The 21,414-nt window shown below is 36.5% G+C and overlaps 1 protein-coding gene across 4 annotated transcripts in view; it reads right to left on the bottom strand.

Moving 5' to 3' along the window:
• Positions 1 to 646: 646 nt before the first annotated feature.
• SLC30A9 (solute carrier family 30 member 9) overlaps positions 647 to 21,414 on the bottom strand; it is a 98,534-nt gene continuing 77,766 nt past the window's right edge. For all 4 annotated transcript variants that reach the window (XM_045997503.1, XM_045997502.1, XM_045997501.1 and 1 more), the window contains 4 exons: positions 19,726 to 19,891; positions 16,025 to 16,154; positions 13,330 to 13,443; positions 647 to 4,198 (listed from right to left, as the gene is read on the bottom strand). In XM_045997503.1, coding sequence (XP_045853459.1) covers positions 4,154 to 4,198; positions 13,330 to 13,443; positions 16,025 to 16,154; positions 19,726 to 19,891 — 455 coding nt within the window. In that variant the 3' untranslated portion in view covers positions 647 to 4,153. The remainder of the gene's footprint in view (positions 4,199 to 13,329; positions 13,444 to 16,024; positions 16,155 to 19,725; positions 19,892 to 21,414) is intronic.

Raw genomic sequence — 21,414 nt, forward strand, 5'->3', positions numbered from 1 at the left:
TTTGATTTAGGGGAGGGAACTATGCGCTCTCAAAATACCAAATTACTTTCAGTTTAGTTTCTTTGGTTTAGTTTCTTATAAAGAGGAAGGTACAGTTGCAATTCCTATATTAGGATTAGTAGAGAATTCATGGGGTACATGGGGCACATGGGTCCCAGTGCAGGCTGGTTCTAGGCTGCAGCTTTTAGTGTTGTTTTTTTTTCCCCCTCTAAATATGCTACACAGACACATCTCAGAAGAAATAACCTAATTAACATGTTTAAATAATCTAGTTTTGTCAAAATGCAATAATATATACCAATAAGGGATATAACATTTGGGGTTTGTGCTTTTACCAAACATATGATATCCTAGTGGTATGTTAATAACAGTTCTCTTCCTAATGGTATGTTGTTAACGGTTCTCTTTATCCTGAAAACCGGTTATAAAATGATTGAGTTGTTGTATTTTGGTATTGTAAAACCAGGAAACTTACAAACAAGAATACTCATTGAATAATAAATTCTGTTCAAAATTACAGGCATTTTTAAGGTAAAATGTATCAATTTAGTTTACAGTTTAGTTCTTATTAGTACATGAAGTAAAGGAGGATTTAAGTTGATGAAACATTATCCGGAAGAAAAAAAACCAAACCCAAACTAGTAAGTGAACTGTTCTTACTTACATCTGACATTTATTAAGGAAAAAGCATCCTGAGGGACCAGGGCCGTCTTAATCTGCCAGCAAAATCAGAGAGATGAAATACAGTAAAATAAAAATTTTCTCTTCCATAAAACCAAAGTCTAGAGATGCTACTAAACTTAATGCAAATGTAAAGGCTGCCAGACCAATCTTCTACATAAATGCCTTCCAAATTTCCATTTCAGGCACAGAGATGAGGGATTTAGGGGAGACAATCTTTGAATCAACATTTTACCTTCAATTCTTTGCTTCACTGACTTCTGACAGTTTGGCAAATTGGGGGTCATCACACTTAAAAGAAATGCCAAAGCTTGACAAATGCAGTCTAAGATAGTATAAATTCTAAATGCCTGTGCAATTTTCTGTAGTTTCTAGCATTCTACCTCAAAAAGTTATCAGATTTAAAACTTAAGTCATTTCCTTTTGATGGTCTAATTTTAGCAAAAAGCATTCTCCAAATTATGGGACAATTAAGGTAACACTAAAATCATATCCCCAAAATTCAAGTCTTATGCCATTTTGTTATTCTGGGTTATTTGGTGTGTGGGTAGGATGTATGTATGCAGAGATTAACTTTGTTTTTGAAAAGAATCTGAAAAATTTCCAGTCTAATCCTATCTTGGTTTCTTTAGTACATGTTCAGGAATCTCCCTCATTGGAATTGGATATTATTGGCCACCAAGATGGTCAACTTAAAAATAGGTCTCCATCCCTCATTCTCCCAACTGCCATTAGTCTTAAAAATGTGCCACCTTACACAGTTTTGGGGCCTACTACTTACAGCTGATTGGAGATCCATTCCCAGCTGGGACTAAAAACAGCGTATGTGTTCACCTTTGAGCTCCTGAGGTCAGCAAGTAGGAGTCATGGGCCCCTGACTGCTCTTCTCACTCTCCAACATTACTTTCACAATTACTTTATCACGGAAGATATTTCCCTTGGAAAGATCAAGATTTATATGCTTACATGTTCAAATGCTATGTATGCATCATCAGGTCAAGACTTAAAGCGGAATCATTAGTTAGAAAAACACAAAACCAAGAAACCTGAATGGATATTCTCTTATTTTGAAAAAAATGAGGCCCAAATTCTCTGGTTTTAAAATTCAAATTGGACTCTAATTTAAAAGGAAAAAAAAAACAACAGAGCAGCAGTAGCATACATTTTCACAGAAATAGTCAGATTCTTAGATAATGCCATACGTCTTTATGTCAAATTTTGTCAAACTTCACAATATTAGTACAGAACAGAAATGGAAAGAAAAGACAGAAACGTAAGCCTTCTAAATTATTTAAGAACAGGCATAACCTCAATCAAAATCAGGTTAGAAAACTCAATGAAATATCAGGAATTGGTTTCTTTTAGGGAATCCTTAAAAATAATCTACCATTTAGAATAACTTGTGCACACCAACTTTAACATTTTTTTCTAAATGAGTTAGTTACTCTCATGAAGCTATCTGAAGTTTTTCAGAGTAATTTTACTGGGAGGAAATTGGATATAATTTGGTACCTTCCCATATGGCAGTGACAGGGGACAAACGGCAAGTGGGAACTAGACATTAGAAGTACAGAGTAAGGTATAATGGGTCAAAAACAGTTTAAAAAAAAGGGGGGGGGTAAAGAATTTGAAACCAGAAGAGAATCAAATTGTGTGTGTTACATGTATATATGTATGTACATAATAATTTTGTATCTTCAAAAATAAAACTGGAATGTTATTTCACTTAAAATGTACAACATGCAAAATGCTCTGTAATGGTAAAAAAAAAAAGACACTGATATAAATTTTTGTAATTTTCCAATAAATGACATTCCTGCATCAAAAAACTACCATTACAACCCCTTTAATCAAATGTTTATTTTTTGTTTCCAGGATTACAATCTGCTGTGATTCATAAACCTCAATCTAAGTAGGTTTTTAGACACTGACCTCATACAGTAAGGTCCTTAGGTCAAACACTCACTTAATCCAGCAAAAGAAATCACCCAGCCGTCACTCTTGCCTGGACAATTCTCTCTGCTACCTGAACAATTTAAAGTGCATATGAGTTGGGTTTTTTTGTTGTTGTTTTGCCTCTTTTTTTTTTTTTTAAGATTTTATTTATTTATTTGACAGAGAGAGAGAGATCACAAGTAGGCAGAGAAGCAGGGGGAGGGGGAAAGCAGGCCCCCTGCTGAGCAGAGAGCCCCATGTGGGGCTTGATCCCAGGACCCTGGATCATGACCTGAGCTGAAGGCAGAGGCTTAACCCACTGAGCCACCGAGGCGCCCCAAGTAATTTTGATGAATGGAGACACAGCTATAGTTTTGCACTAAATTTCCATTACTGAATTGTATGCTTTTTCACCATGATACCTGATGATCACTAGAAAGCTACTTAATTACATAATGTTTTAGCCATATATTATGTTAAATGCCCACTTATAAACTGCAAGAAACTCACATTACAGACACACTATTGACTATGACATTATACAAAATCATGGCCACAAGTTTCTGCATAAGAGATTTACTTCTCTTTCTCTTAAAGCAAGAAATACCCCACGGTTCAGATTTACATGAGTAGTGCCTTTTTAAATATATTAAAAATAAAATGCTGTCCTGTCTGTAAAATTATAAATATTTCTAGTCCATTTTACAGAATGTTAAAATGCTTATAAATGCATTACCTCCTAGTAAATACACATTATGGCACCGAAGCCAGTGAAAAAAATGCAAACAAACAAACAAAAACAGCCATCAAACTGGCCTATGGAAACATCTAGGGTTATTCTGGATCTCTTACACTGGAAAAATTAAACTAAAGAAAGAAAAAAGGTTAAGGAAAGATAGAAATTTTACAAAATGGCAACTACTACAGCCTAAAAGAGTGGACTGACATGTCTTCTTTCAATTTAGTAACTAAGCCATTTCTGGAATGAACAGTTGTGGATAACTCGGTTAGGAAAGTGTTCCTCTTAGTGCTCAGGGCAGAATTATGTAGAAATAATTCCCACATTCTTTAAGAAAAAAACAAAACAAAACAGAGTGACTGTTTAAAAACCCAGATTTAGCCAGGATGTTCAAGACTGATGGGTTTTGATGGAGTAAAATCTTCAGTGGTCATAAAATTAAAAATTATAATCCTATGGATGTTGCTTATTTTTACCAATGTGAAGAAAGGAAACATGATTGCAAGGTACAATACACCCTGACGGGTAAAATGAAAAATTATGAACAATTTAAATAACTAACATGTTCTCTACTGAAACATAAAAACAAGATTTCCAAATTGATTCAACTTGTAATATGTCTCTTAGAAATATGAAATAGTATTAGTTCTGTAGATTGCTGAACTGCCCTTCACATTAAATATTTCCTCCATCTTAAAAAAACAGCTTCTGAGTAGCATGGACTCCTTTGGCATGGGAGAGCAGGCTCGCCGAACTTGTTTCCAAGGCTTCCTTCCAAGGTGATTCAGTCCATCAAATCTATAATATCTCCAAATCCACATGTCGCACTTCAGGATTTCGTTTCTGGAAGGAAAATCACCACCACATTATTCATAACAAAAGAGAATTTTGCTTCCTTTTATTCCTTTAGATCACTAAAGCCACTGAAACCATATAGTCAAAAAATTTAATGGTAGTATGTTAGCAAGATAAAAATCAATAGAGGAATATTACACACTATGAACAATATGGTAAACAGCCCTACCTCCCTGAGTTTGTTCATATGTTCATTAATATAAGAATGGATTAAAAATCTCATATGTGCCAAACACTGCAAAACTTCCGCAATATACTCATCTGGGGTAAAAAGAAAAATCACTGGAAGACGATAATAATAATAATAATAAGAAGAAATAAACTGATATTCACTTATTCTATATATGTTAGCAATAAGCCATATAGTCTTGGGCCACGTACTGTGCTAGAAAGTGGAGCTATGATCATTAAATAAGCCTGTTCCTGACCTTGAGAGACTCAGTTTAGCCAGGGAGCCAAGCGTATCAATAACCATCTACAAGTTAGTGCATTAGCATTAACAATAATGACAGCTAACACTGAGGGGCAGTTACTCTTGTTTGGCCAAGTACTGTGCTAAGGAAGGGGCTTCACATGCATGTGTGTGTTCTAAAGCCCTCTACTAACTCAATTGTTTCCATTTTCCATGTGGGAAAACAGAAGTCTGAAGAAATTAACTAGCCTGCCCAAACTTAAGGAGCCGGAAGTGAGTGATGAAGCCAGGATAGATTCCAGACTCCAAGCTCCTAACCATTACAATATACTATAATGCTAACTCTGGGAACAAAAATGTCAGGTCTATTACTTTAACTCGTGAGGTCCAGCAGAACTTCACTAAGGATGTAATATCTAAACAAGGCTTGAAAGTGGTGAGTCCTCCAGAGAGATGATGATGAGGACCAGAGAGAAGAAAGAGGATGAGTAAAGTCAGGGAGCCCGAGAAGTATGCACTGGCAGCTGGTACAGTTAGCCACAGAAGTTGCAGCGAGGGGCACCTGGGTGGCTCAGTGGGTTAAAGCCTCTGCCTTCCGCTCAGTTCATGATCCCAGGGTCTTGGGATCGAGCCCGGCATTGGGCTTTCTGCTCAGCAGGGAGCCTGCCTTCCCCTTTCTCTCTGCCTGCCTCTCTGCCTACTTGTGATCTCTGTCAAATAAATAAATAAAACCTTAAAAAAAAAAAAAAAGAAGTTGCAGAGAGGGTAGGATCACTAAGGAGGCGGGAAAGTCACACAGAAACCAGGTTGTGAAAAATCTTAAATGCTAGCTTAAGGACTTCGATTCACTAACAACAGAAAATATCTTTACTACGGGCCTACTCTGTGCCAGGCACTGAAGTATGTAACAATGAACAGGAAACAAATGGTACTTGTCTTCGATGAACTCTTGTCTGGTGAGGAAATGCAGGTAGGTAATCAGGCAATTTTAACAGACTGCTACTTGAATAGCAAGGCAGAAAAAATAAAGAGCAAGGTAAAGGTCTTGGGATTTTATGAGTACAAAAAGGAAGGACACCTAACTCAATCTGTGGGGTAATTAAAAATGTAGTAAGATGTAACAGAATGACATTGTGAAAAGGGAGAGCAGAGAGAACATATAAAACTAATTATGTAACTCACATCTATCAAAGAGGAAATAAATAATAATTAAATCATGAGGAGTTTAAGACTTTCAAATAGAAATAAGGTAGAAAATATAAAAAATATTAGACATGGTTATCTCTGAGCCAAAGGATTGAGGATGGTGAGGCAGGTAACACTCACTTCTGTTTCTAAGCTTTTCAGTTATTTGACTTTATAAACTTTGCATGTTATTTGATAAAAATAAAAATAGGGGTGCCTGACTGGCCCAGTTGCATGTGACTCTTGATCTGGGGGTCATGAGTTTGAGCCCCACGTTAGATGGAGAGATTACTTAAATAAATATTAAATAAATGGAAAGATAAATCAACATGGGAGGAAAAAACTTTTCTAAGGGATTCTGATAATCAGTCAGGATTAATAATTCCTAACTTGAAAAAGTAATATCCTAGGAACATTTGCATATTCCCTGTATTAAAGGAATTTGATTATAAAGACAAAAATCTGATGTAATACTGGAATTGAGCTCCAGTTAGAGCATTCTACTGAGTGTGCACTGAGATTTTTCTTATAACTAGTTTTGTTCAACTATACTTGAGGGTTCTTTCCTCTTGGATCTTAATACAAGAATGGCCAGGGCCTCCCCCAAACACAGGTGTACCCTTTTGTTCTCAACGCTCTCTTTACCTTAAACTATTTGCTCTAAAATTCCCTAAACTCAAAAAAGAACAAAAAAGATTTCCTCAAACAGAAATGAAACTCAATTTTATTTTTGCTTCCCAGTCCTCCCTAACCCATCCCAATATGACTTGAAAAAGTTTAGCTATTAATGGAAAATTTGAAAATATTCTATCTAAAAAACCACTATGTAACAAATGTGTACCAATAAAAACTTAATCTCAAGAAAAAGTAAAAAGCTGATGTAGTCTGTTTTAAAATCAAGTTTTTAGAGAGAAAACTATCAAATTCCTAAAATTTAATGTGTGAAATACAAAGAAGAAACACACAATATATTTGCTGAATGAATGAATGAAAAAACATAGAATATCCTTAAATTTTAATATTTAGTGACTAATAAGAGATCATGTGCATAGCAGAAACTGCATAAATTTTGTTAAATAGAAATGAAAATCAATAAGTGGTGTTCAACTTAAAATTTTCATTCATTTTTGGGGCGCCTGGGTGGCTCAGTAGGTTAAAGCCTCTGCCTTTGGCTCAGGTCATGACCTCAGGGTCCTGGGATCCAGCCCCTCATTGGGCTCTCTGCTCAGCGGGGAGCCTGCTTCTTCCCTCTCTCTCTGCCTGCCTCCCTGCCTACTTGTGATATCTCTATCAAATAAATAAAAAATATTTAAAAAATTTTTTTTCATTCATTTTTTCAATACTTAATTTTTTAAAAAGATTTATTTATTTATTTGAGAGAGAGAGCACAAGCAGGAGGGGCAGAGGGAGAAGGAGAGACAATCTCTCCGTCTCACATCAAAGCCTGATGTGAGGATCGATCCCACGATCCTGAGATCATGATCTGAGCCACCAAGAGTCAGATACCCAACAGACTATGCTACCCAGGTGTCCCTCCACAAATATTTATTGATTTATTATGTCCTAGCCAGTATCCAACTTCAACATTTTATATACCACAAATTTATTTCAAAACTCGCTATCAAGAGATGAAAACCATATTGTGTAATTTATTTTGCAATGCTGCAGACTCAAGAAAATGCTATAGGAGCATGCAATTCAAGAAGCAAAAGACGGACTAAAGAGCAGAACTCTTAACTGGAATACTACTTATTAGGAATTTGCAAATACTATGGCATCTTCCCACTAAATTAATTCCCAACAGAATTGTTGCCTCCCAAACACAAAAATACTTCATGGAGGGATAGGAGAAGGGTCTAGCCACAGACTGACATACAGGTAGAATAAAAAAAATTTAAATTAGCAGTTCAAAGAACCTCAAAATAAAAACAAAATATATTTGACATTTATAATATGGGACTTTATAAATTAGCTTCTATTATTTTTCATGTTTTTATATAGAACTATCCAAGCTATAGATTTTATGCCAAAACTACCATCCATTCTAATAATGAGATCGATGGCATTACTCAAAAGAGATGGCCATACTGCTAAATTTTATCACTGAGGGTGATCTTCCAAAATAATTGAATAATTATTCAATTTAAACCTAGAAGGCAACCAAGCTTAGATACTAAAAAGAAGGAAATACGCCAAAGTTTTAGTTTTCCAAAGAAAATCAGCTATTTTTCTATCAAGAAACAAGAATTAAATTCATGCACTCTGTTGGTTTGGTGCCTCAACTATGAAGAACTTTCCTTTAAGATAAATTAGGGAGACCTGGGTGGCTTAGTTGGTTAAGCATGTGCCTTCAGCTCAGGTCCTGATCCCAAGGTCCGGGGATCGAGCCCCACATCAGGCTCCCTGCTCAGTGGAGAGCCTGCTTTTCCCTCTATCCTTCTCCCCACTGCTCATGCTCTCTCTTGCCCTCTCTCTCACTCTCTGACAAATAAATAAATAATATCTTTTTTATTTTTATTTATTTATTTATTTGACAGACAGAGATCACAAGTAGGCAGAGAGGCAGGCAGGCAGAGAGAGGGAAGCAGGCTCCCCACTGAGCAGAGAGCCCGATGCAGGGCTTGATCCCAGGACCCTGGGATCATGACCTGAGCTGAAGGCAGAGGCTTTAACCCACTGAGCCACCCAGGCACCCCATATAATATCTTTTTTAAAAAAGATAAATTATACCTTATTACCTTAGTCAGAGAGGTTTTCAACTTGAAGGTATAAGTTAACTTTGTTTCCTGCTTTGAGAGACTTATATTTCAAAAACATGTACGAATTAGTTTAATCTCTTAAAGATTTAATAGCTTCTAATTAAAGCACACAGTTAGCTAGACAAAAATAATAAATTTACCTGATTGTGATAAAAGTAAATATAAGAATGACCAATTTGTTAACTCAAACCTGGTTTCTGACCTATTGTTCCTATTAAAGAGTAAAGATAAAATAAAGATTTAGTCTAAAAGTCCATTATTTTATCCATGTCAGGGAAATAAAAACAAACAGAATGGAAAAGCAAAGATTACTTATTCTCATGTCACCCTGCACAAAAATACTCACCTGGCATTATATTTAGAAAAGTGATTTTTCAAAGTGTGGCCCAAAGATCCTGAAACCTTTTCTTTCTTTTAAAGATATTTGTTTGTTTGTTTTATTGAGAGCGTGTGTGCACACTTGAGAATGTGCATGAGCAGGGGGAAGGGCAGAGGGAGAGAGAGAAGGAATCTCAGGCAGACTCCACGCTGAGTGCAGAGGCTGGATGCTGACTGGGACACAGAGCTCAATCTCACCACCCTGAGCAGAAATCAAGAGTTGGTCACTTAACCAACTGAGCCACCGAGGCGCCCCTGAAACTTTTTCAAGGGGGATTCCAATGTCAAAACTATTTTCATAATAACCACTAATGTTATTTGCCCTTTACTATGTTAGTATTTCCTCTGATGACATATCAAAGCAATGGCAGATAAATCTGATGGCATCTTTGCCCAATTCAAGACAAATGGCACCAAACCAGACAGATAGTCACTGTGTTTCTTTTTTATTTATTTATTTATTTATTTGACAGAGAGAGAGGTCACAAGTAGGCAGAGAGGCAGGCAGAGAGAGGAGGAAGCAGGCTCCCCGCGGAGCAGAGAGCCCGATGTAGGGCTCGATCCCAGGACCCTGAGATCATGACCTGAGCCGAAGGCAGCGGCTTAATCCACTGAGCCACCCAGGCGCCCCAGTCACTGTGTTTCTTTATTGTCAGACACATAATTGAAAAAAAAAAAAAAAAAAGCCAGTTTCACTTTAGAAATGCCCTTCATGATCAGGGTACCCGGGTGGCTCAGTTGGTTAAGCATCTGACTCTTGATTTTGGCTCAGGTCATGATCTCAGGGTCCTGGGACTGAGCTCCCAGTCGGGCTCTGCACTCAGCACAGAATCTGTTTGAGATTCTTTCTCCCTCTCTTCCTCTGCCCCTCCCCTCACTCACATTCTCTTTCTCTCTAAAATAAATAGTATCTAAAAACCAAAATGTCCTTAATGAAAAAGTAAATAAAATGTCCTTCATGAAGTAGTAAAAACATTGGGTTATTAAACCTCAACCCTTGGGTATACTTTTTAAAATAGTCTGTGAAGCATCGCCTGGATGGCCCAGTTGGTTGAGCCACCAACTCGGTTTCAGCTTGGGTGGTGAGGCTCAGGTGGTGACTTCGGGGTTGAGGGATCCACCTTTGGTGGGCCCTGCTTTCAGCACAGTCTGTTTGAGATTCTTTCCCTCTCCCTCCCTTTCTGCTCCTCCCCACACTTGCACTCACTCATGGCACTCTTGTTCTCAAACAAATAAATGCAATCTTTAAAAAGTAAGTAAGGTATTCCGTGACAAAATGGAAGGTGTTTCCAAAGCCCCTCTGCTTCTGAAGTCTCACAAGGAAAAGCGCCTCTGTGATTGCTTAAATTATGGGTTGAGTGAGATGCTTTTTTATCTAAACACCATTTAGGGGCTCCTGGGTGATTCAATTGGTGGAGTATCTGACTCCTGATTTCAGGGTTTAAGAGTTCAAGCCCCACACCGAACATGTAGCCTACTTTAAAAAAAAAAAAAAAGTGAGCTTATCTAAAACCCAGTTTTACTTGAAAGAAAAACTAACAAACTATGGTTATTCAAATTTGGGTATTTGGCAAAGATCTTTAAAAGTGAACAAAATAAATCTGTTACTTCAAGGAAAACAATGATATTTGTTGCTAATGGTAAAATGCAAGGTTTCTAATGAAAATCAGAATGCTGAGAAACTTCTATCTTACCACTATGACCCCGACAGCTTCCCAATACTTAGAAATGTATTACCATTTGAAAGATATGCATAAATTCAGTGAATCAGTATTTCTAACTGGCCAATTCATAACATTCCAGAATTATGCATGGGTTAAAAGATCCAAAGTACAAAGACAGACTAATAGATGTTAAAGTAATAGTGTATAGCAGATAATTAATCATACCTAGAGAGAGGTCTGGCTTTGGCCCTTGGCTATGGGAGGTGATCTCTAGGCCCTTGGAATGTCCTGATTAATTTTGTCTTTATCTTTGGCCACACAGTATATGTTCTACATCCACAAGGGACTGGAGACAAAAAGTGTGGGATTTTCCTTGGAGTGGCTAGAGATGAAAGGTTGACCAGCCAAGCAGTCAACAATGGAGCCCCAATAAAATCTCTGGACACCAAGGCTCAGTTAAGCCTCCCTGGTTGACAATACTCTGTGCAAACTGTCACACATCATTGTCAGAAAATAACACTGTCCGTGACTCCATGGGGAGAGGAGAACTGAAACTCTGTGTTTAGAACTATGTTTTGTGTATCTCTTCCCTTGGCTAGTTTTAATCTGTATCCTTTCACTGTAATAAATCATAACCATGAGTCTAAAGGCATTCAGTGGGGGCGTCTGGGTGGTGCAGTCAGTTAAGCACTCGATTCTTGTTTCAGTTCAGGTCATGACCTGAGGGTGCTGAGATCAAGCCTTGAGTTGGGCTCCCCACTCACTGTAGAGTCTGTTTGGGATTCTCTCTCCCTCTCCTGGCCATGCTCTCTCTCCTTCTCTCAAATAAATAATCTTTAAAAAAAAAAATAAATAAAAGCATTCAGTGAGTTCTGTGTCCTTTTCATGAATTATCAAACCTGAGGATGATATGAAGAACCCCTTGAAATTTGCAACTGGTGTCAGAAATTAGGCTAATCTTGTGGACTGTGCCCCCTAACTTCACAAACAGTACGTGAAAAGTTCTCTGATACAGTTTCAGATTCCACATTGCAACTAAGCTTCGAGAGGCTGAGAGTTGTCAGGTATTGGTATCATATCCAAAAAGAATATCACAATTATCTGAAAACACATTAAGAATACTTTTAAAGATTCTTCCATTTTCCCTTTTCTTATTCTTCAACCAAAACAATATACGTCAACAGAATGAATACAGAAGCAGATGGGGGAACCTAGCTGTCTTAGATTTTTTTTTTTTTTAAATGAGAAACAATACCACTCTTCTCACTATTTTTTTTCATTTTGGAAAATATAGTTACTTTTCATTAAAATGTTATTTATATTAGCATGTAATAGTTTATTATAGTTTTTTTTTTAAAGATTTTATTTATTTATTTGACAGACAGAGATCACAAGTAGGCAGAGAGGCAGGCAGAGAGAGGAGGAAGCAGGCTCCCTGCCAAGCAGAGAGCCCGACGTGGGGATCAATCCCAGGACCCTGGGATCATGACCTGAGCCAAAGGCAGAGGCTAAACCACTGAGCCACCCAGGCGTCCCTTATAGTTTTTTTTTTTTTAAAGATTTTATTTATTTATTTGACAGAGATCACAAGTAGGCAGAGAGGCAAGCAGAGAAGAGGAGGAAGCAGGCTCCCTGCTGAGCAGAGAGCTGGATGTGGGGCTGGATCCCAGGACCCTGGGATCATGACCTGAGCTAAAGGCAGAGGTTTTAACCCACTGAGCCACCCAGGCGCCCAAGTTTATTATGGTTTTTTAAATGAATATTTTTAGAGCTCTCAATTTAAATTTATGATTTAATAAATATCAATAAATATTAGTTCAAATCAATAAAAGCTCTTTGGGTCCTGAATAATTTTTAAGAATATAAAGAATCTTAAAGGTGAAAATATTTGAGAACTGCTCATCTACAAACTTGAAAATCATGTTGTGAACTAAAATATTAACATAAACACCATCATATTATTTGAAGTGCTTCTATTACTCTAGTAACTAGAGTCTAAAAGAAAAAATAGTAAGTAGTGACAGAAATGCTGCCCTTCAATTTTTGTTATTTGCCTTCAGTGTTTAACAAAACTGAAGAATGGTCAACAGCAGCTGAAGAAAATGCACTGCCTTCAACAAGCTATGTATGTTAAAGATCATTTATAAGTTTTCTTTTTTCCAATAACTTGAACTCAAAAGTCAATAAATGACAATTTGAGAACACTGAGATTTTTAAAGACAGTCTTATCAGGTAATATTTCAGTAAAAAAACCAATAGGTTGTAATGATCTCCAATTGAACAGAAGCAAAAAGAAAATATAAAATAATGTCAGATGGTGTAAAAGGAAGATTGTGGATGTTCAAGGTCACATTCTGTTTTTTCAAACTTTTGAAGACAATCTAATTTCCGTTTCACCTTTCTCTAGAAACTTTAAAAATGCTTTTTATTTCAGAACAAACACAAAACCTTTAGCTACTTTAGAAACTAAGCAGGCACTATCGAATAGTGGTTGAAAGTACAGAATTTGGAACTGACCAACAAATGCCCACCCAATTCCCTACTTCCTTGAGTAAATTTCCCAACTTCCTTGAACCCAGTGATTTTTCTTGTTCACAACCACCAGTCACAAGCCATGAGGTTACTGAGAAAAGTACACATATGATACAATCAGCAGTGTTCTGGCACAGACTAAATACTTAAGAAAGACTCAGCATTATGATTATTATGATTACATCTTACTTTTAGTTCTTTCTCAAGTCTATCTACTTCAGCTCCTAAAGTATCAATAATGTTTTCTCCATGTTTAAGCATAAAGGTCTCTAGTTCTTCAGGAGTTTTCACTTCTTGAATTTCCTATAAGGAAAACAAAATAACTTTTTAAAAAATCATATTAGTACACTGATGACTTCTTTTAAAAATTATAACAAACACCATTAAATTTAACAAAAAACTTTCACGCTGAAGGTGATGAACCACCTAGTTCCAAAAAAATTTAATTCAACAAAAAATTAAGTATAATACTTCACAAAGATAACATTACAATAAGCAGTGCAAGGGTAATTCTTTTTCTATAGGAAAAAAAGATTAAACTCTACCTCAGATCATTAAACAAAAAAAAATTCTAAGCAAATTCAAAAACTGGGTGGAAAACAAACCACAAAACATTTAGAAGAAAAAAGAATATTTTTAGGATACTGGAATAAGGAAGTATTTCTCAAGCAAGATAATTAAAAGCCTAAAGAAAAAGATTATAAATTGGACATAAAGTTAAAAAACACACTAAACCTTCTGTCCAATAACAAAGTGAAATGGTTAATCACACAGTAAAAGATACTTGCATTTCACAACTGAGGAAGGATCAGTGTCCAGCATATTAAAAATAAAATGTTTACTGATTTGTCAGAATAAGAAATTAACTAAAAAAAAAGCAGTATAGGAAATCCCAATGGTCAATAAATTTAAATGTTTACTATCCTCACTGTTACTACGGAGGGGACAGAAATTATAATTAAATATAAATCATCAGTTTCACATCTATCATAATGACAAAAATTTAAAACTGTCAATATAAGGGCGCCTGGGTGGCTCAGTGGGTTAAAGCCTCTGCCTTCGGCTACGGTCATGATCTCAGGGTCCTGGGATCGAGCCCCACATTGGGCTCTCTGCTCAGCGGGGAGCCTGCTTCCTCCTCTCTCTCTCTGCCTGCCTCTCTGCCTACTTGTGATCTCTGTCAAATAAATAAATAAAATCTTAAAAAAAAAACTGTCAATATAATACATCTAGTAAGAATGTGAAGCAATAGAAACTTTGATGTACTGATGTTGGAAATTAAATTGACACAATTTGGAGCACAATCTGCCAATATCTCGGGAAGCTGAAGGTAAGTTTGTTTTGTTTTGTTTTTAAGCACACCCAGCATGGAGCCCAACATGAGATGAAGACCCGAGCCAAAATCAAGAGCTGACATTTAACCAACTGAGCCGCCCAGATGCGCCAAGTCTAGCCCAACTACTTTAAATCCAGCTGTGCAGGACCCTAAAGAAATTCTTAAACGTCTGAACAAGAAAACATAAGAGTATGCTATTGTGGACATAAACATGCATCAAATGGAGACTGGATAAATAAATTGTACTATATTCACAGAATATTATATAGCAATTAAAATAAATAAACTAGAAGTGTGTGTGTGTGTGTGTGTGTATACATATATATTAATACAGAGGAATTTCAAAACCATGCTGAGTTGTGTGTTTTTTTTTTTAAAGATTTAATCATTTGACACAGAGAGATACAATGAGCAAGGGAACACAAGCAGGAGGAGTGGGAGAGAGAAGGAGGCTTCCTGACCAGCAGGGAACCAGACGCAGGGCTCGATCCCAGGATGCTGGGGATCATGACCTGAGCCAAAGGCAGAGGCTTAAAGACTGAGCCACCCAGGCACCCCTCAAAACCATGCTGTTAAGCAAGCTATAGAGGAAATCAGATGGTATGATACCATTTATATCAATTTTGAAATATTCAAAATGTTACTATATACTTATAGTGCTAAGAAAAATCTGTTGAAAAGTATAAAAACTGAATGGAAATGACTACTAAATTCAAGACAATTTTTAGTTCTAGGGATGGAGGAAGAAGAATGGGATCTAGAAGGAGAAAACAAGGTCTTCACCTGTTTTTGTAACAATTTCTTTTTTTTTAAGATCCTAACCAAATACAGTAGAGTAAAATGGTGAGATTTGATAATGGCAAGTGGTAATATATAATGAACTTTGCACTGTTCATTATATTACCCTCTCAATTCTTTTTTTTTTTTTTTTTTAAAGATTTTATTTATTTATTTGACAGAGAGAGATCACAAGTAGACAGAGAGGCAGGCAGAGAGAGAGAGAGAGGGAAGCAGGCTGGCCGCTGAGCAGAGAGCCCGATGCGGGACTCGATCCCAGGACCCTGAGATCATGACCTGAGCCGAAGGCAGCGGCTTAACCCACTGAGCCACCCAGGCGCCCCTCAATTCTCTTTTAAATTTAATTCTTAATATAAAAGCATGGGTTGTAGAATCACAGAGCTCTACATTCACATCTGACTCCATATTATGGCTCTGCAATTTTAGACAAGTTACTTAATCCTTCTGTGTCTTAATTTGACTACATATAAAACCGAGTATTATTTTTCTTTACCTCACAGAGTTGTTGAGAGTATACTAGAGAACACATATAAAACGCCTAGCCCATGACAGGCACTTGAATAGTACTTTGCTCCGCTGCTGTCTCCTCTGACCCACTCTAGAGCAAATAAAATGGCTGTCAGATTTTGGAACCCTAAGAAGTTGAAAGTGGAGGTAACTTTAAGACCTGTAAGTTTTATTTTATTTACTTAAAAAGTAATTTTTCTAACCTTTGACTATACAAGAAAACAATAAATACATAAAACTTACCTGTAGCATTTGGTCAAAATCTTGTTTTTCCAAATACGATCTTGTAACAACTCGTCCATCAAAATCCACTTCTGCCTTAAATCTTACTTTCCCTAATCCCAGATCTGTGGCTTTAACATCATGAATTGCCCTGCAATGAATAACAATGTATACAAATTTATATATGCACACATATACATTTTAATGGCACAAAGTAGAGAATTCTTATTTTTTTCATCAGTGATAAAATGGACCAAGATGGCTTTCAGAGTATTCACCATTAAGTGCCATCTATAAATTCCCAAACGTCCATTTAGCTATTTTTGCGTAATGCCATACAAAGACGCAAACTTAAAAAATATTATTCTATGGCCTGTGTTTACATGAATTACATAGATTGTGGATTTAACTCTAAATTGCTTTTCTACAATGTTGTAATTTTGTCTCATAATTCCTTTTCTTAAAAGCTTCTTTAGAAATCTTCATACAATTGTGAAGTACTCTATTAGAATGAATGACTACCTAATTAGACCTGATATGGGGAATAATGAGCCAACACATACACACAATGTTTAATATGGTAGCAACTACACGGCAGGCATTTAATGAATGGAATTCAGGGAAGTAGATAAATTTACCTTACAGATTATAAAACAGTCCTAGAGGGGCCTAAGTGACTTGCCGAAGGTAATTTAGCTAGTTAACAGCAGAGGCAGGACTCACCTCCAGATCTTCAGACACCCAAACCCGGTGCTCCATTACACTACTCTGCCTCCCAGAAATGTTCTAGTGTTGTAACTACTTTTCACCCCTTCTGCCCTAGCCCTCAGTAATGAATCATCCTTAGAAAACTGCTGAGGGGCACCTGGGTGGCTCAGTGGGTTAAAGCCTTTGCCTTCGGCTCAGGTCATGATCTCAGGGTCCTGGGATCGAGCCCCGCATCGGGCTCCCTGCTAACCAGGGAGCCTGCTTCTTCCTCTCTCTCTGCCTGCCTCTCTGACTACTTGTGATCTCTGTCTGTCAAATAAATAAATAAATAAAATATTTTTTTTAAAAAAGAAAGAAAAAAAGAAAACTGTTGAGAAATTCTTTTCTTTCTATGATAACCACTATTAACATCTTTTCTTTATGGGATATATAAAATAACAAAACACTCTGAATCCTGGGGCTATAGAAAGCTATAGGAAAACGTGCCTAAATGAGACTCCAAATACTCAAAACATTTGACCCTAATTTCTGAGTGATCCTGAGCAACAGTAAGTAGTGAGTCTAAAATTCTTTAGACAGAAAAAAAAAAGCATATTTATCAACAATTAAAGTACAAATGATTTAATACTTAGAAGGTTATATATACCCAATGAATCAAAACTTGTCCAGATAGGCAAGAAGCTATATAATATTTTCATTTTTAAAAAGCATATCTACCTCAATCCTAACAAAATATTACAAATTTCATTATTTGACTAATTCAGTGTAAAGTAATCCTCAGAGGGAAATTCATAACTGTAAAAGCCTATTTTTTGTAAAGATTTTATTTATTTATTTGACAGAGAGAGAGATCACAAGTAGGCAGAGAGGCAGGCAGAGAGCCGGGGAAGCAGGCTCCCTGCTGAGCAGAGAGCCCAATGCGGGGCTCGATCCCAGGACCCTGAGCTGAAGGCAGAGGCTTAACCCACTGAACCACCCAGGTACCCCTAAAAACCCAAATTTTTAAAAAAGAAGATAGATATCAAATGATAAACTTAAAACTCATCTTGAGACACTGGAAAACAGAGCAAACAAAACTAAAGCAAGCAGAAGAAAGGAAATAATGTAGATTAGAGCAGAAATTCAAGAAATAGAGAAATAAAATTAAAAGCTGGTTTTCTGGAAAGGTCAACAAAATTGACAAGCCTTTAGCTAGACTGGCCAAGAAAAAAAGGAAGACCCAAATTACTAGAGTCAAAAATGAAAGAGAAGGGGCGTCTGGGTGGCTCAGTGGGTTAAGCCTCTGCCTTCGGCTCAGGTCATGATCTTGGGGACCTGGGATTGAGCCTCGTGTCGGGCTCTCTGCTCAGTGGGGAGCCTGCTTCCCCCTTCTCTCTCTGCCTGCCTCTCTGCCTACTTGTGATCTCTGTCAAGTAAATAAAATCTTTAAAATAAAAAAAAATGAAAGAGGAGACATTACTACCAACCCTAAAGAAATAAAAAGCTTACAAAGGAAAATTATGAATGGTTGTATGCCAAAAATTAGATAATTTAGAACTAATGCACAAATTCCTAGAAAGACACTAACTACTGAAACTGACTTGAGAAGAAAACAGACAATTTGACTGGACCTGTAACAAGTAAATAGGTAGAATAAGTTAGAAAAAAAACTACCCACACAGAAGAGCCCATGCCCAGATGGTACTACTGGTGACTTGTACCACACTTTTTAAAAGAAGAAATAATACCAACTCTGCATAAACTTTTCTAAAAAAAACATTAGAGGAGAGAACATTTCCCAACTTATTCTCTAATGTCAGTATTACCTTGATACCAAAATCAAAGATATTATAAGGAAAAGGATATTAACATGGATTAATCAAGTACTAAGCCTAATACTACTTCTAAGAATACTCAACTTCTAGTCTAATCTAGCAAGGTAAACTACTTTTCCAGATTAAAAATATAGGGCTTAGAATATAAATCTAATATTATTTTAGTCATTTGTTTTACTGATTCGGATATACAGGTCATTCTTCGAAGATTTAAAGATTCTGGTTTTAAGGGGTGCCTGGGTGGCTCAAGTCTGTTAATTGTCCAACTCTTGATTTTGGCTCAAGTCATGATCTCATGGTTGTGGGATCAAGCCCCGTATCTGGGCTCTATGCTTAGAGGGGAGTCTGCTTGACATTCTTTCCCTCTGCTCTTCCCCAATTTCTGTTTTCTCTCTCTCAGATAAACAATCTTAAAAAAAAAAAATCTGGTTATAACACAGAAGAAAAATACATTCTTTTTAAAGTTTAACACATATGTAGCTAATAGAATACTGGGATTTTAAAGGTTTATTCCCTCCATGTCACCCTGAAACTTGAATTTCCTATAAAGTACTAATTAGAACTCTGATTCTGATTATCTCCTAAGTCTTCAGTTCTTCATTTTTTTTTTTTTACCCCCAACACGGGGCTTGAACTTACGACTCTGAGATCAAGAGCTGCATGCTCTACTGACTAAGCCAGCCAGATGCTCCTTCAGTTCTTCATTTTTACATCATTTAAAAGATAAAGATTGTAAGGAAAAACTTGTAAAATGAGCTAAAACAAAACATCTGTTTTCAAAAGGAGTATAACTTATATTCAATTTGGTAATCACCTCCCCGTTGAATAAAAATCTTCTTAAATTTAATATAGCAATTTGTAATTATAATACAAATACAAGGCAAGAGTAAATACGAAGGTTCCATGTCAGTGGTTCTGCATTAAGGAGACAATCGCTTGCAAACTTCTGTTCCCACTACATCATCTAACGGTTCCTTATTTTAAAAGTTAAAGATATACAGAATTTAAAAGAAAACAGGGAGTTTCCTAAATGTCTTCACTTATTTTCTTTTAAGGTTACAAGTCTGAAAAGTCATAGATTAAAAAGTTCTATCTAAAAGTTAGGGAGCCACAAACTCTTCCGGAAGTATTTAAAAACCAAGCATTTCTATTTTTGAGTATGTTTTGGAAACCTTAGCAGCATCACTGGAATAAGCTGACCTTACTGATGGGTCGTTCTCCAGGAGTTCAGTAAGCCGTTGTACTTGTTCTGGCTGGATGGATCGCCCTAAGAGCGCTTCCGTGTTGGTGTAGATGAGGAATGCTGAGACCATGCCTAATAACGTGCCTACACCCAAAGAACCTAGGCTGTCATAAAGAGGATTACCTAAATAAAGCACAGGAGAAGTCAGTAAATTCCCATTTTCTATTTTTTCAATCAGCTTTAGTCAGTAAAGAACCAGAATTAGTAAAACAAAGGACCTGAGATACATTCTTAATTCCTTTAATGACTTTCTCCTAATAAGTTTACTATACTACAAAATGGGGACGCTACAATATGCTTTACAATACATAGGAGTATTATGTGGTTTAATTATTTCAGATCTAATTCTTGCATATGGTCATTACATGAGTGAGGGTTCAGAGATTTTAGAGACATCATATACATATTACTAATATAACAAAATCCATTTCTTTTTAATGTATCAGTAGCACTCTTCCTGTCCCATGCTGACAACACTGTGAGATCAGCAGCTGAAAAAAATGACCACTTTTTGTCTCTTATTCTTCTCTGTGAGAGAATGAAGCCATACAAAAAATGATACGGATCTCTCTTTTCACTTAACCAAGGATGATACATAGCTAGTAGCATTCCAGATACAAAGGGGAAAAGTTAATTCATTGCATGCTGCAGGCACCTTAGAGCAGTGGTTCTCAAAGTACAGTTCTTTACCAGCAGCAGCGGCAGCATCGCTTGAGAACTTGCTAAAAATGAACTTCTTAGGCCCCACCTAAGACTTTCTGAATCAGAAAGTCCAGAGTTGGGACCAACATTCTTTGTCTTCCCAAGCCCTCCAGGTGATTCTAAACTTTGCCTTACATTGGTAGGTCTTAATTCTCTCCCAGAACCTATGAATGTGCAGGTTAGTATTTACAAAACAGACATCCATAAATATATTTAAAATTTTTATAATAGATTTTACATACAAGGCTTTATAATTCTTTTTATCCCAAAGATCAAATGTCAGTACTAAATTTAACTCTCTAATGCCTGATAAAACATACATTTTACTAAAAAAAGAAGTCAATCTACATACTAGTTTTACTAACACTTAGTCAGAATATAACACTGAAAAAGTAAAATGACTAATCTGTGCTAAGGTATTAAAAATGATCCATTTGACTAGAGAGTGTTATGCTGAGCGAAATAAGTCAATCAGAGAAAGACAATTATCATATGATGTCCCAGATATGAGGAATTTGAGAGGCAACATTGGGGGTTTGGGGGGTAGGGAAGGAAAAAAGGAAACAAGATGGGATCTGGAGGGAGACAAACCATAAGAGACTCTTAATCTTACAAACAAACAGAGGGTTGCTGAAGGGAGGGGGGTAGGGAGAGGGTGATTGGGTTATGGACCTTGGGGAAGGTATGTGCTATGGTGAGAGCTGTGAAGTGTGTAAACTGATTCACAGATCTGCACTCCTGGGGCTAATAATACATTATATGTTAATAAAAAATTAAAAACTAAAAAAAAAGAAAAAAAAAGATCCATTTGTAAAATATAATCCACCAGGAGGCTTATAATTACAAAGTTCAAAATCAAATACTATTCTTTAAAAATCCAAATTTCCCTAATTATTATTTTAAAATATACATGTATAAATAATCCTGCAGAAAACAGAAATATT

The sequence above is a fragment of the Meles meles genome, chromosome 2, assembly GCF_922984935.1.
Source record: "Meles meles chromosome 2, mMelMel3.1 paternal haplotype, whole genome shotgun sequence".
Lineage (NCBI taxonomy): Eukaryota > Metazoa > Chordata > Mammalia > Carnivora > Mustelidae > Meles > Meles meles.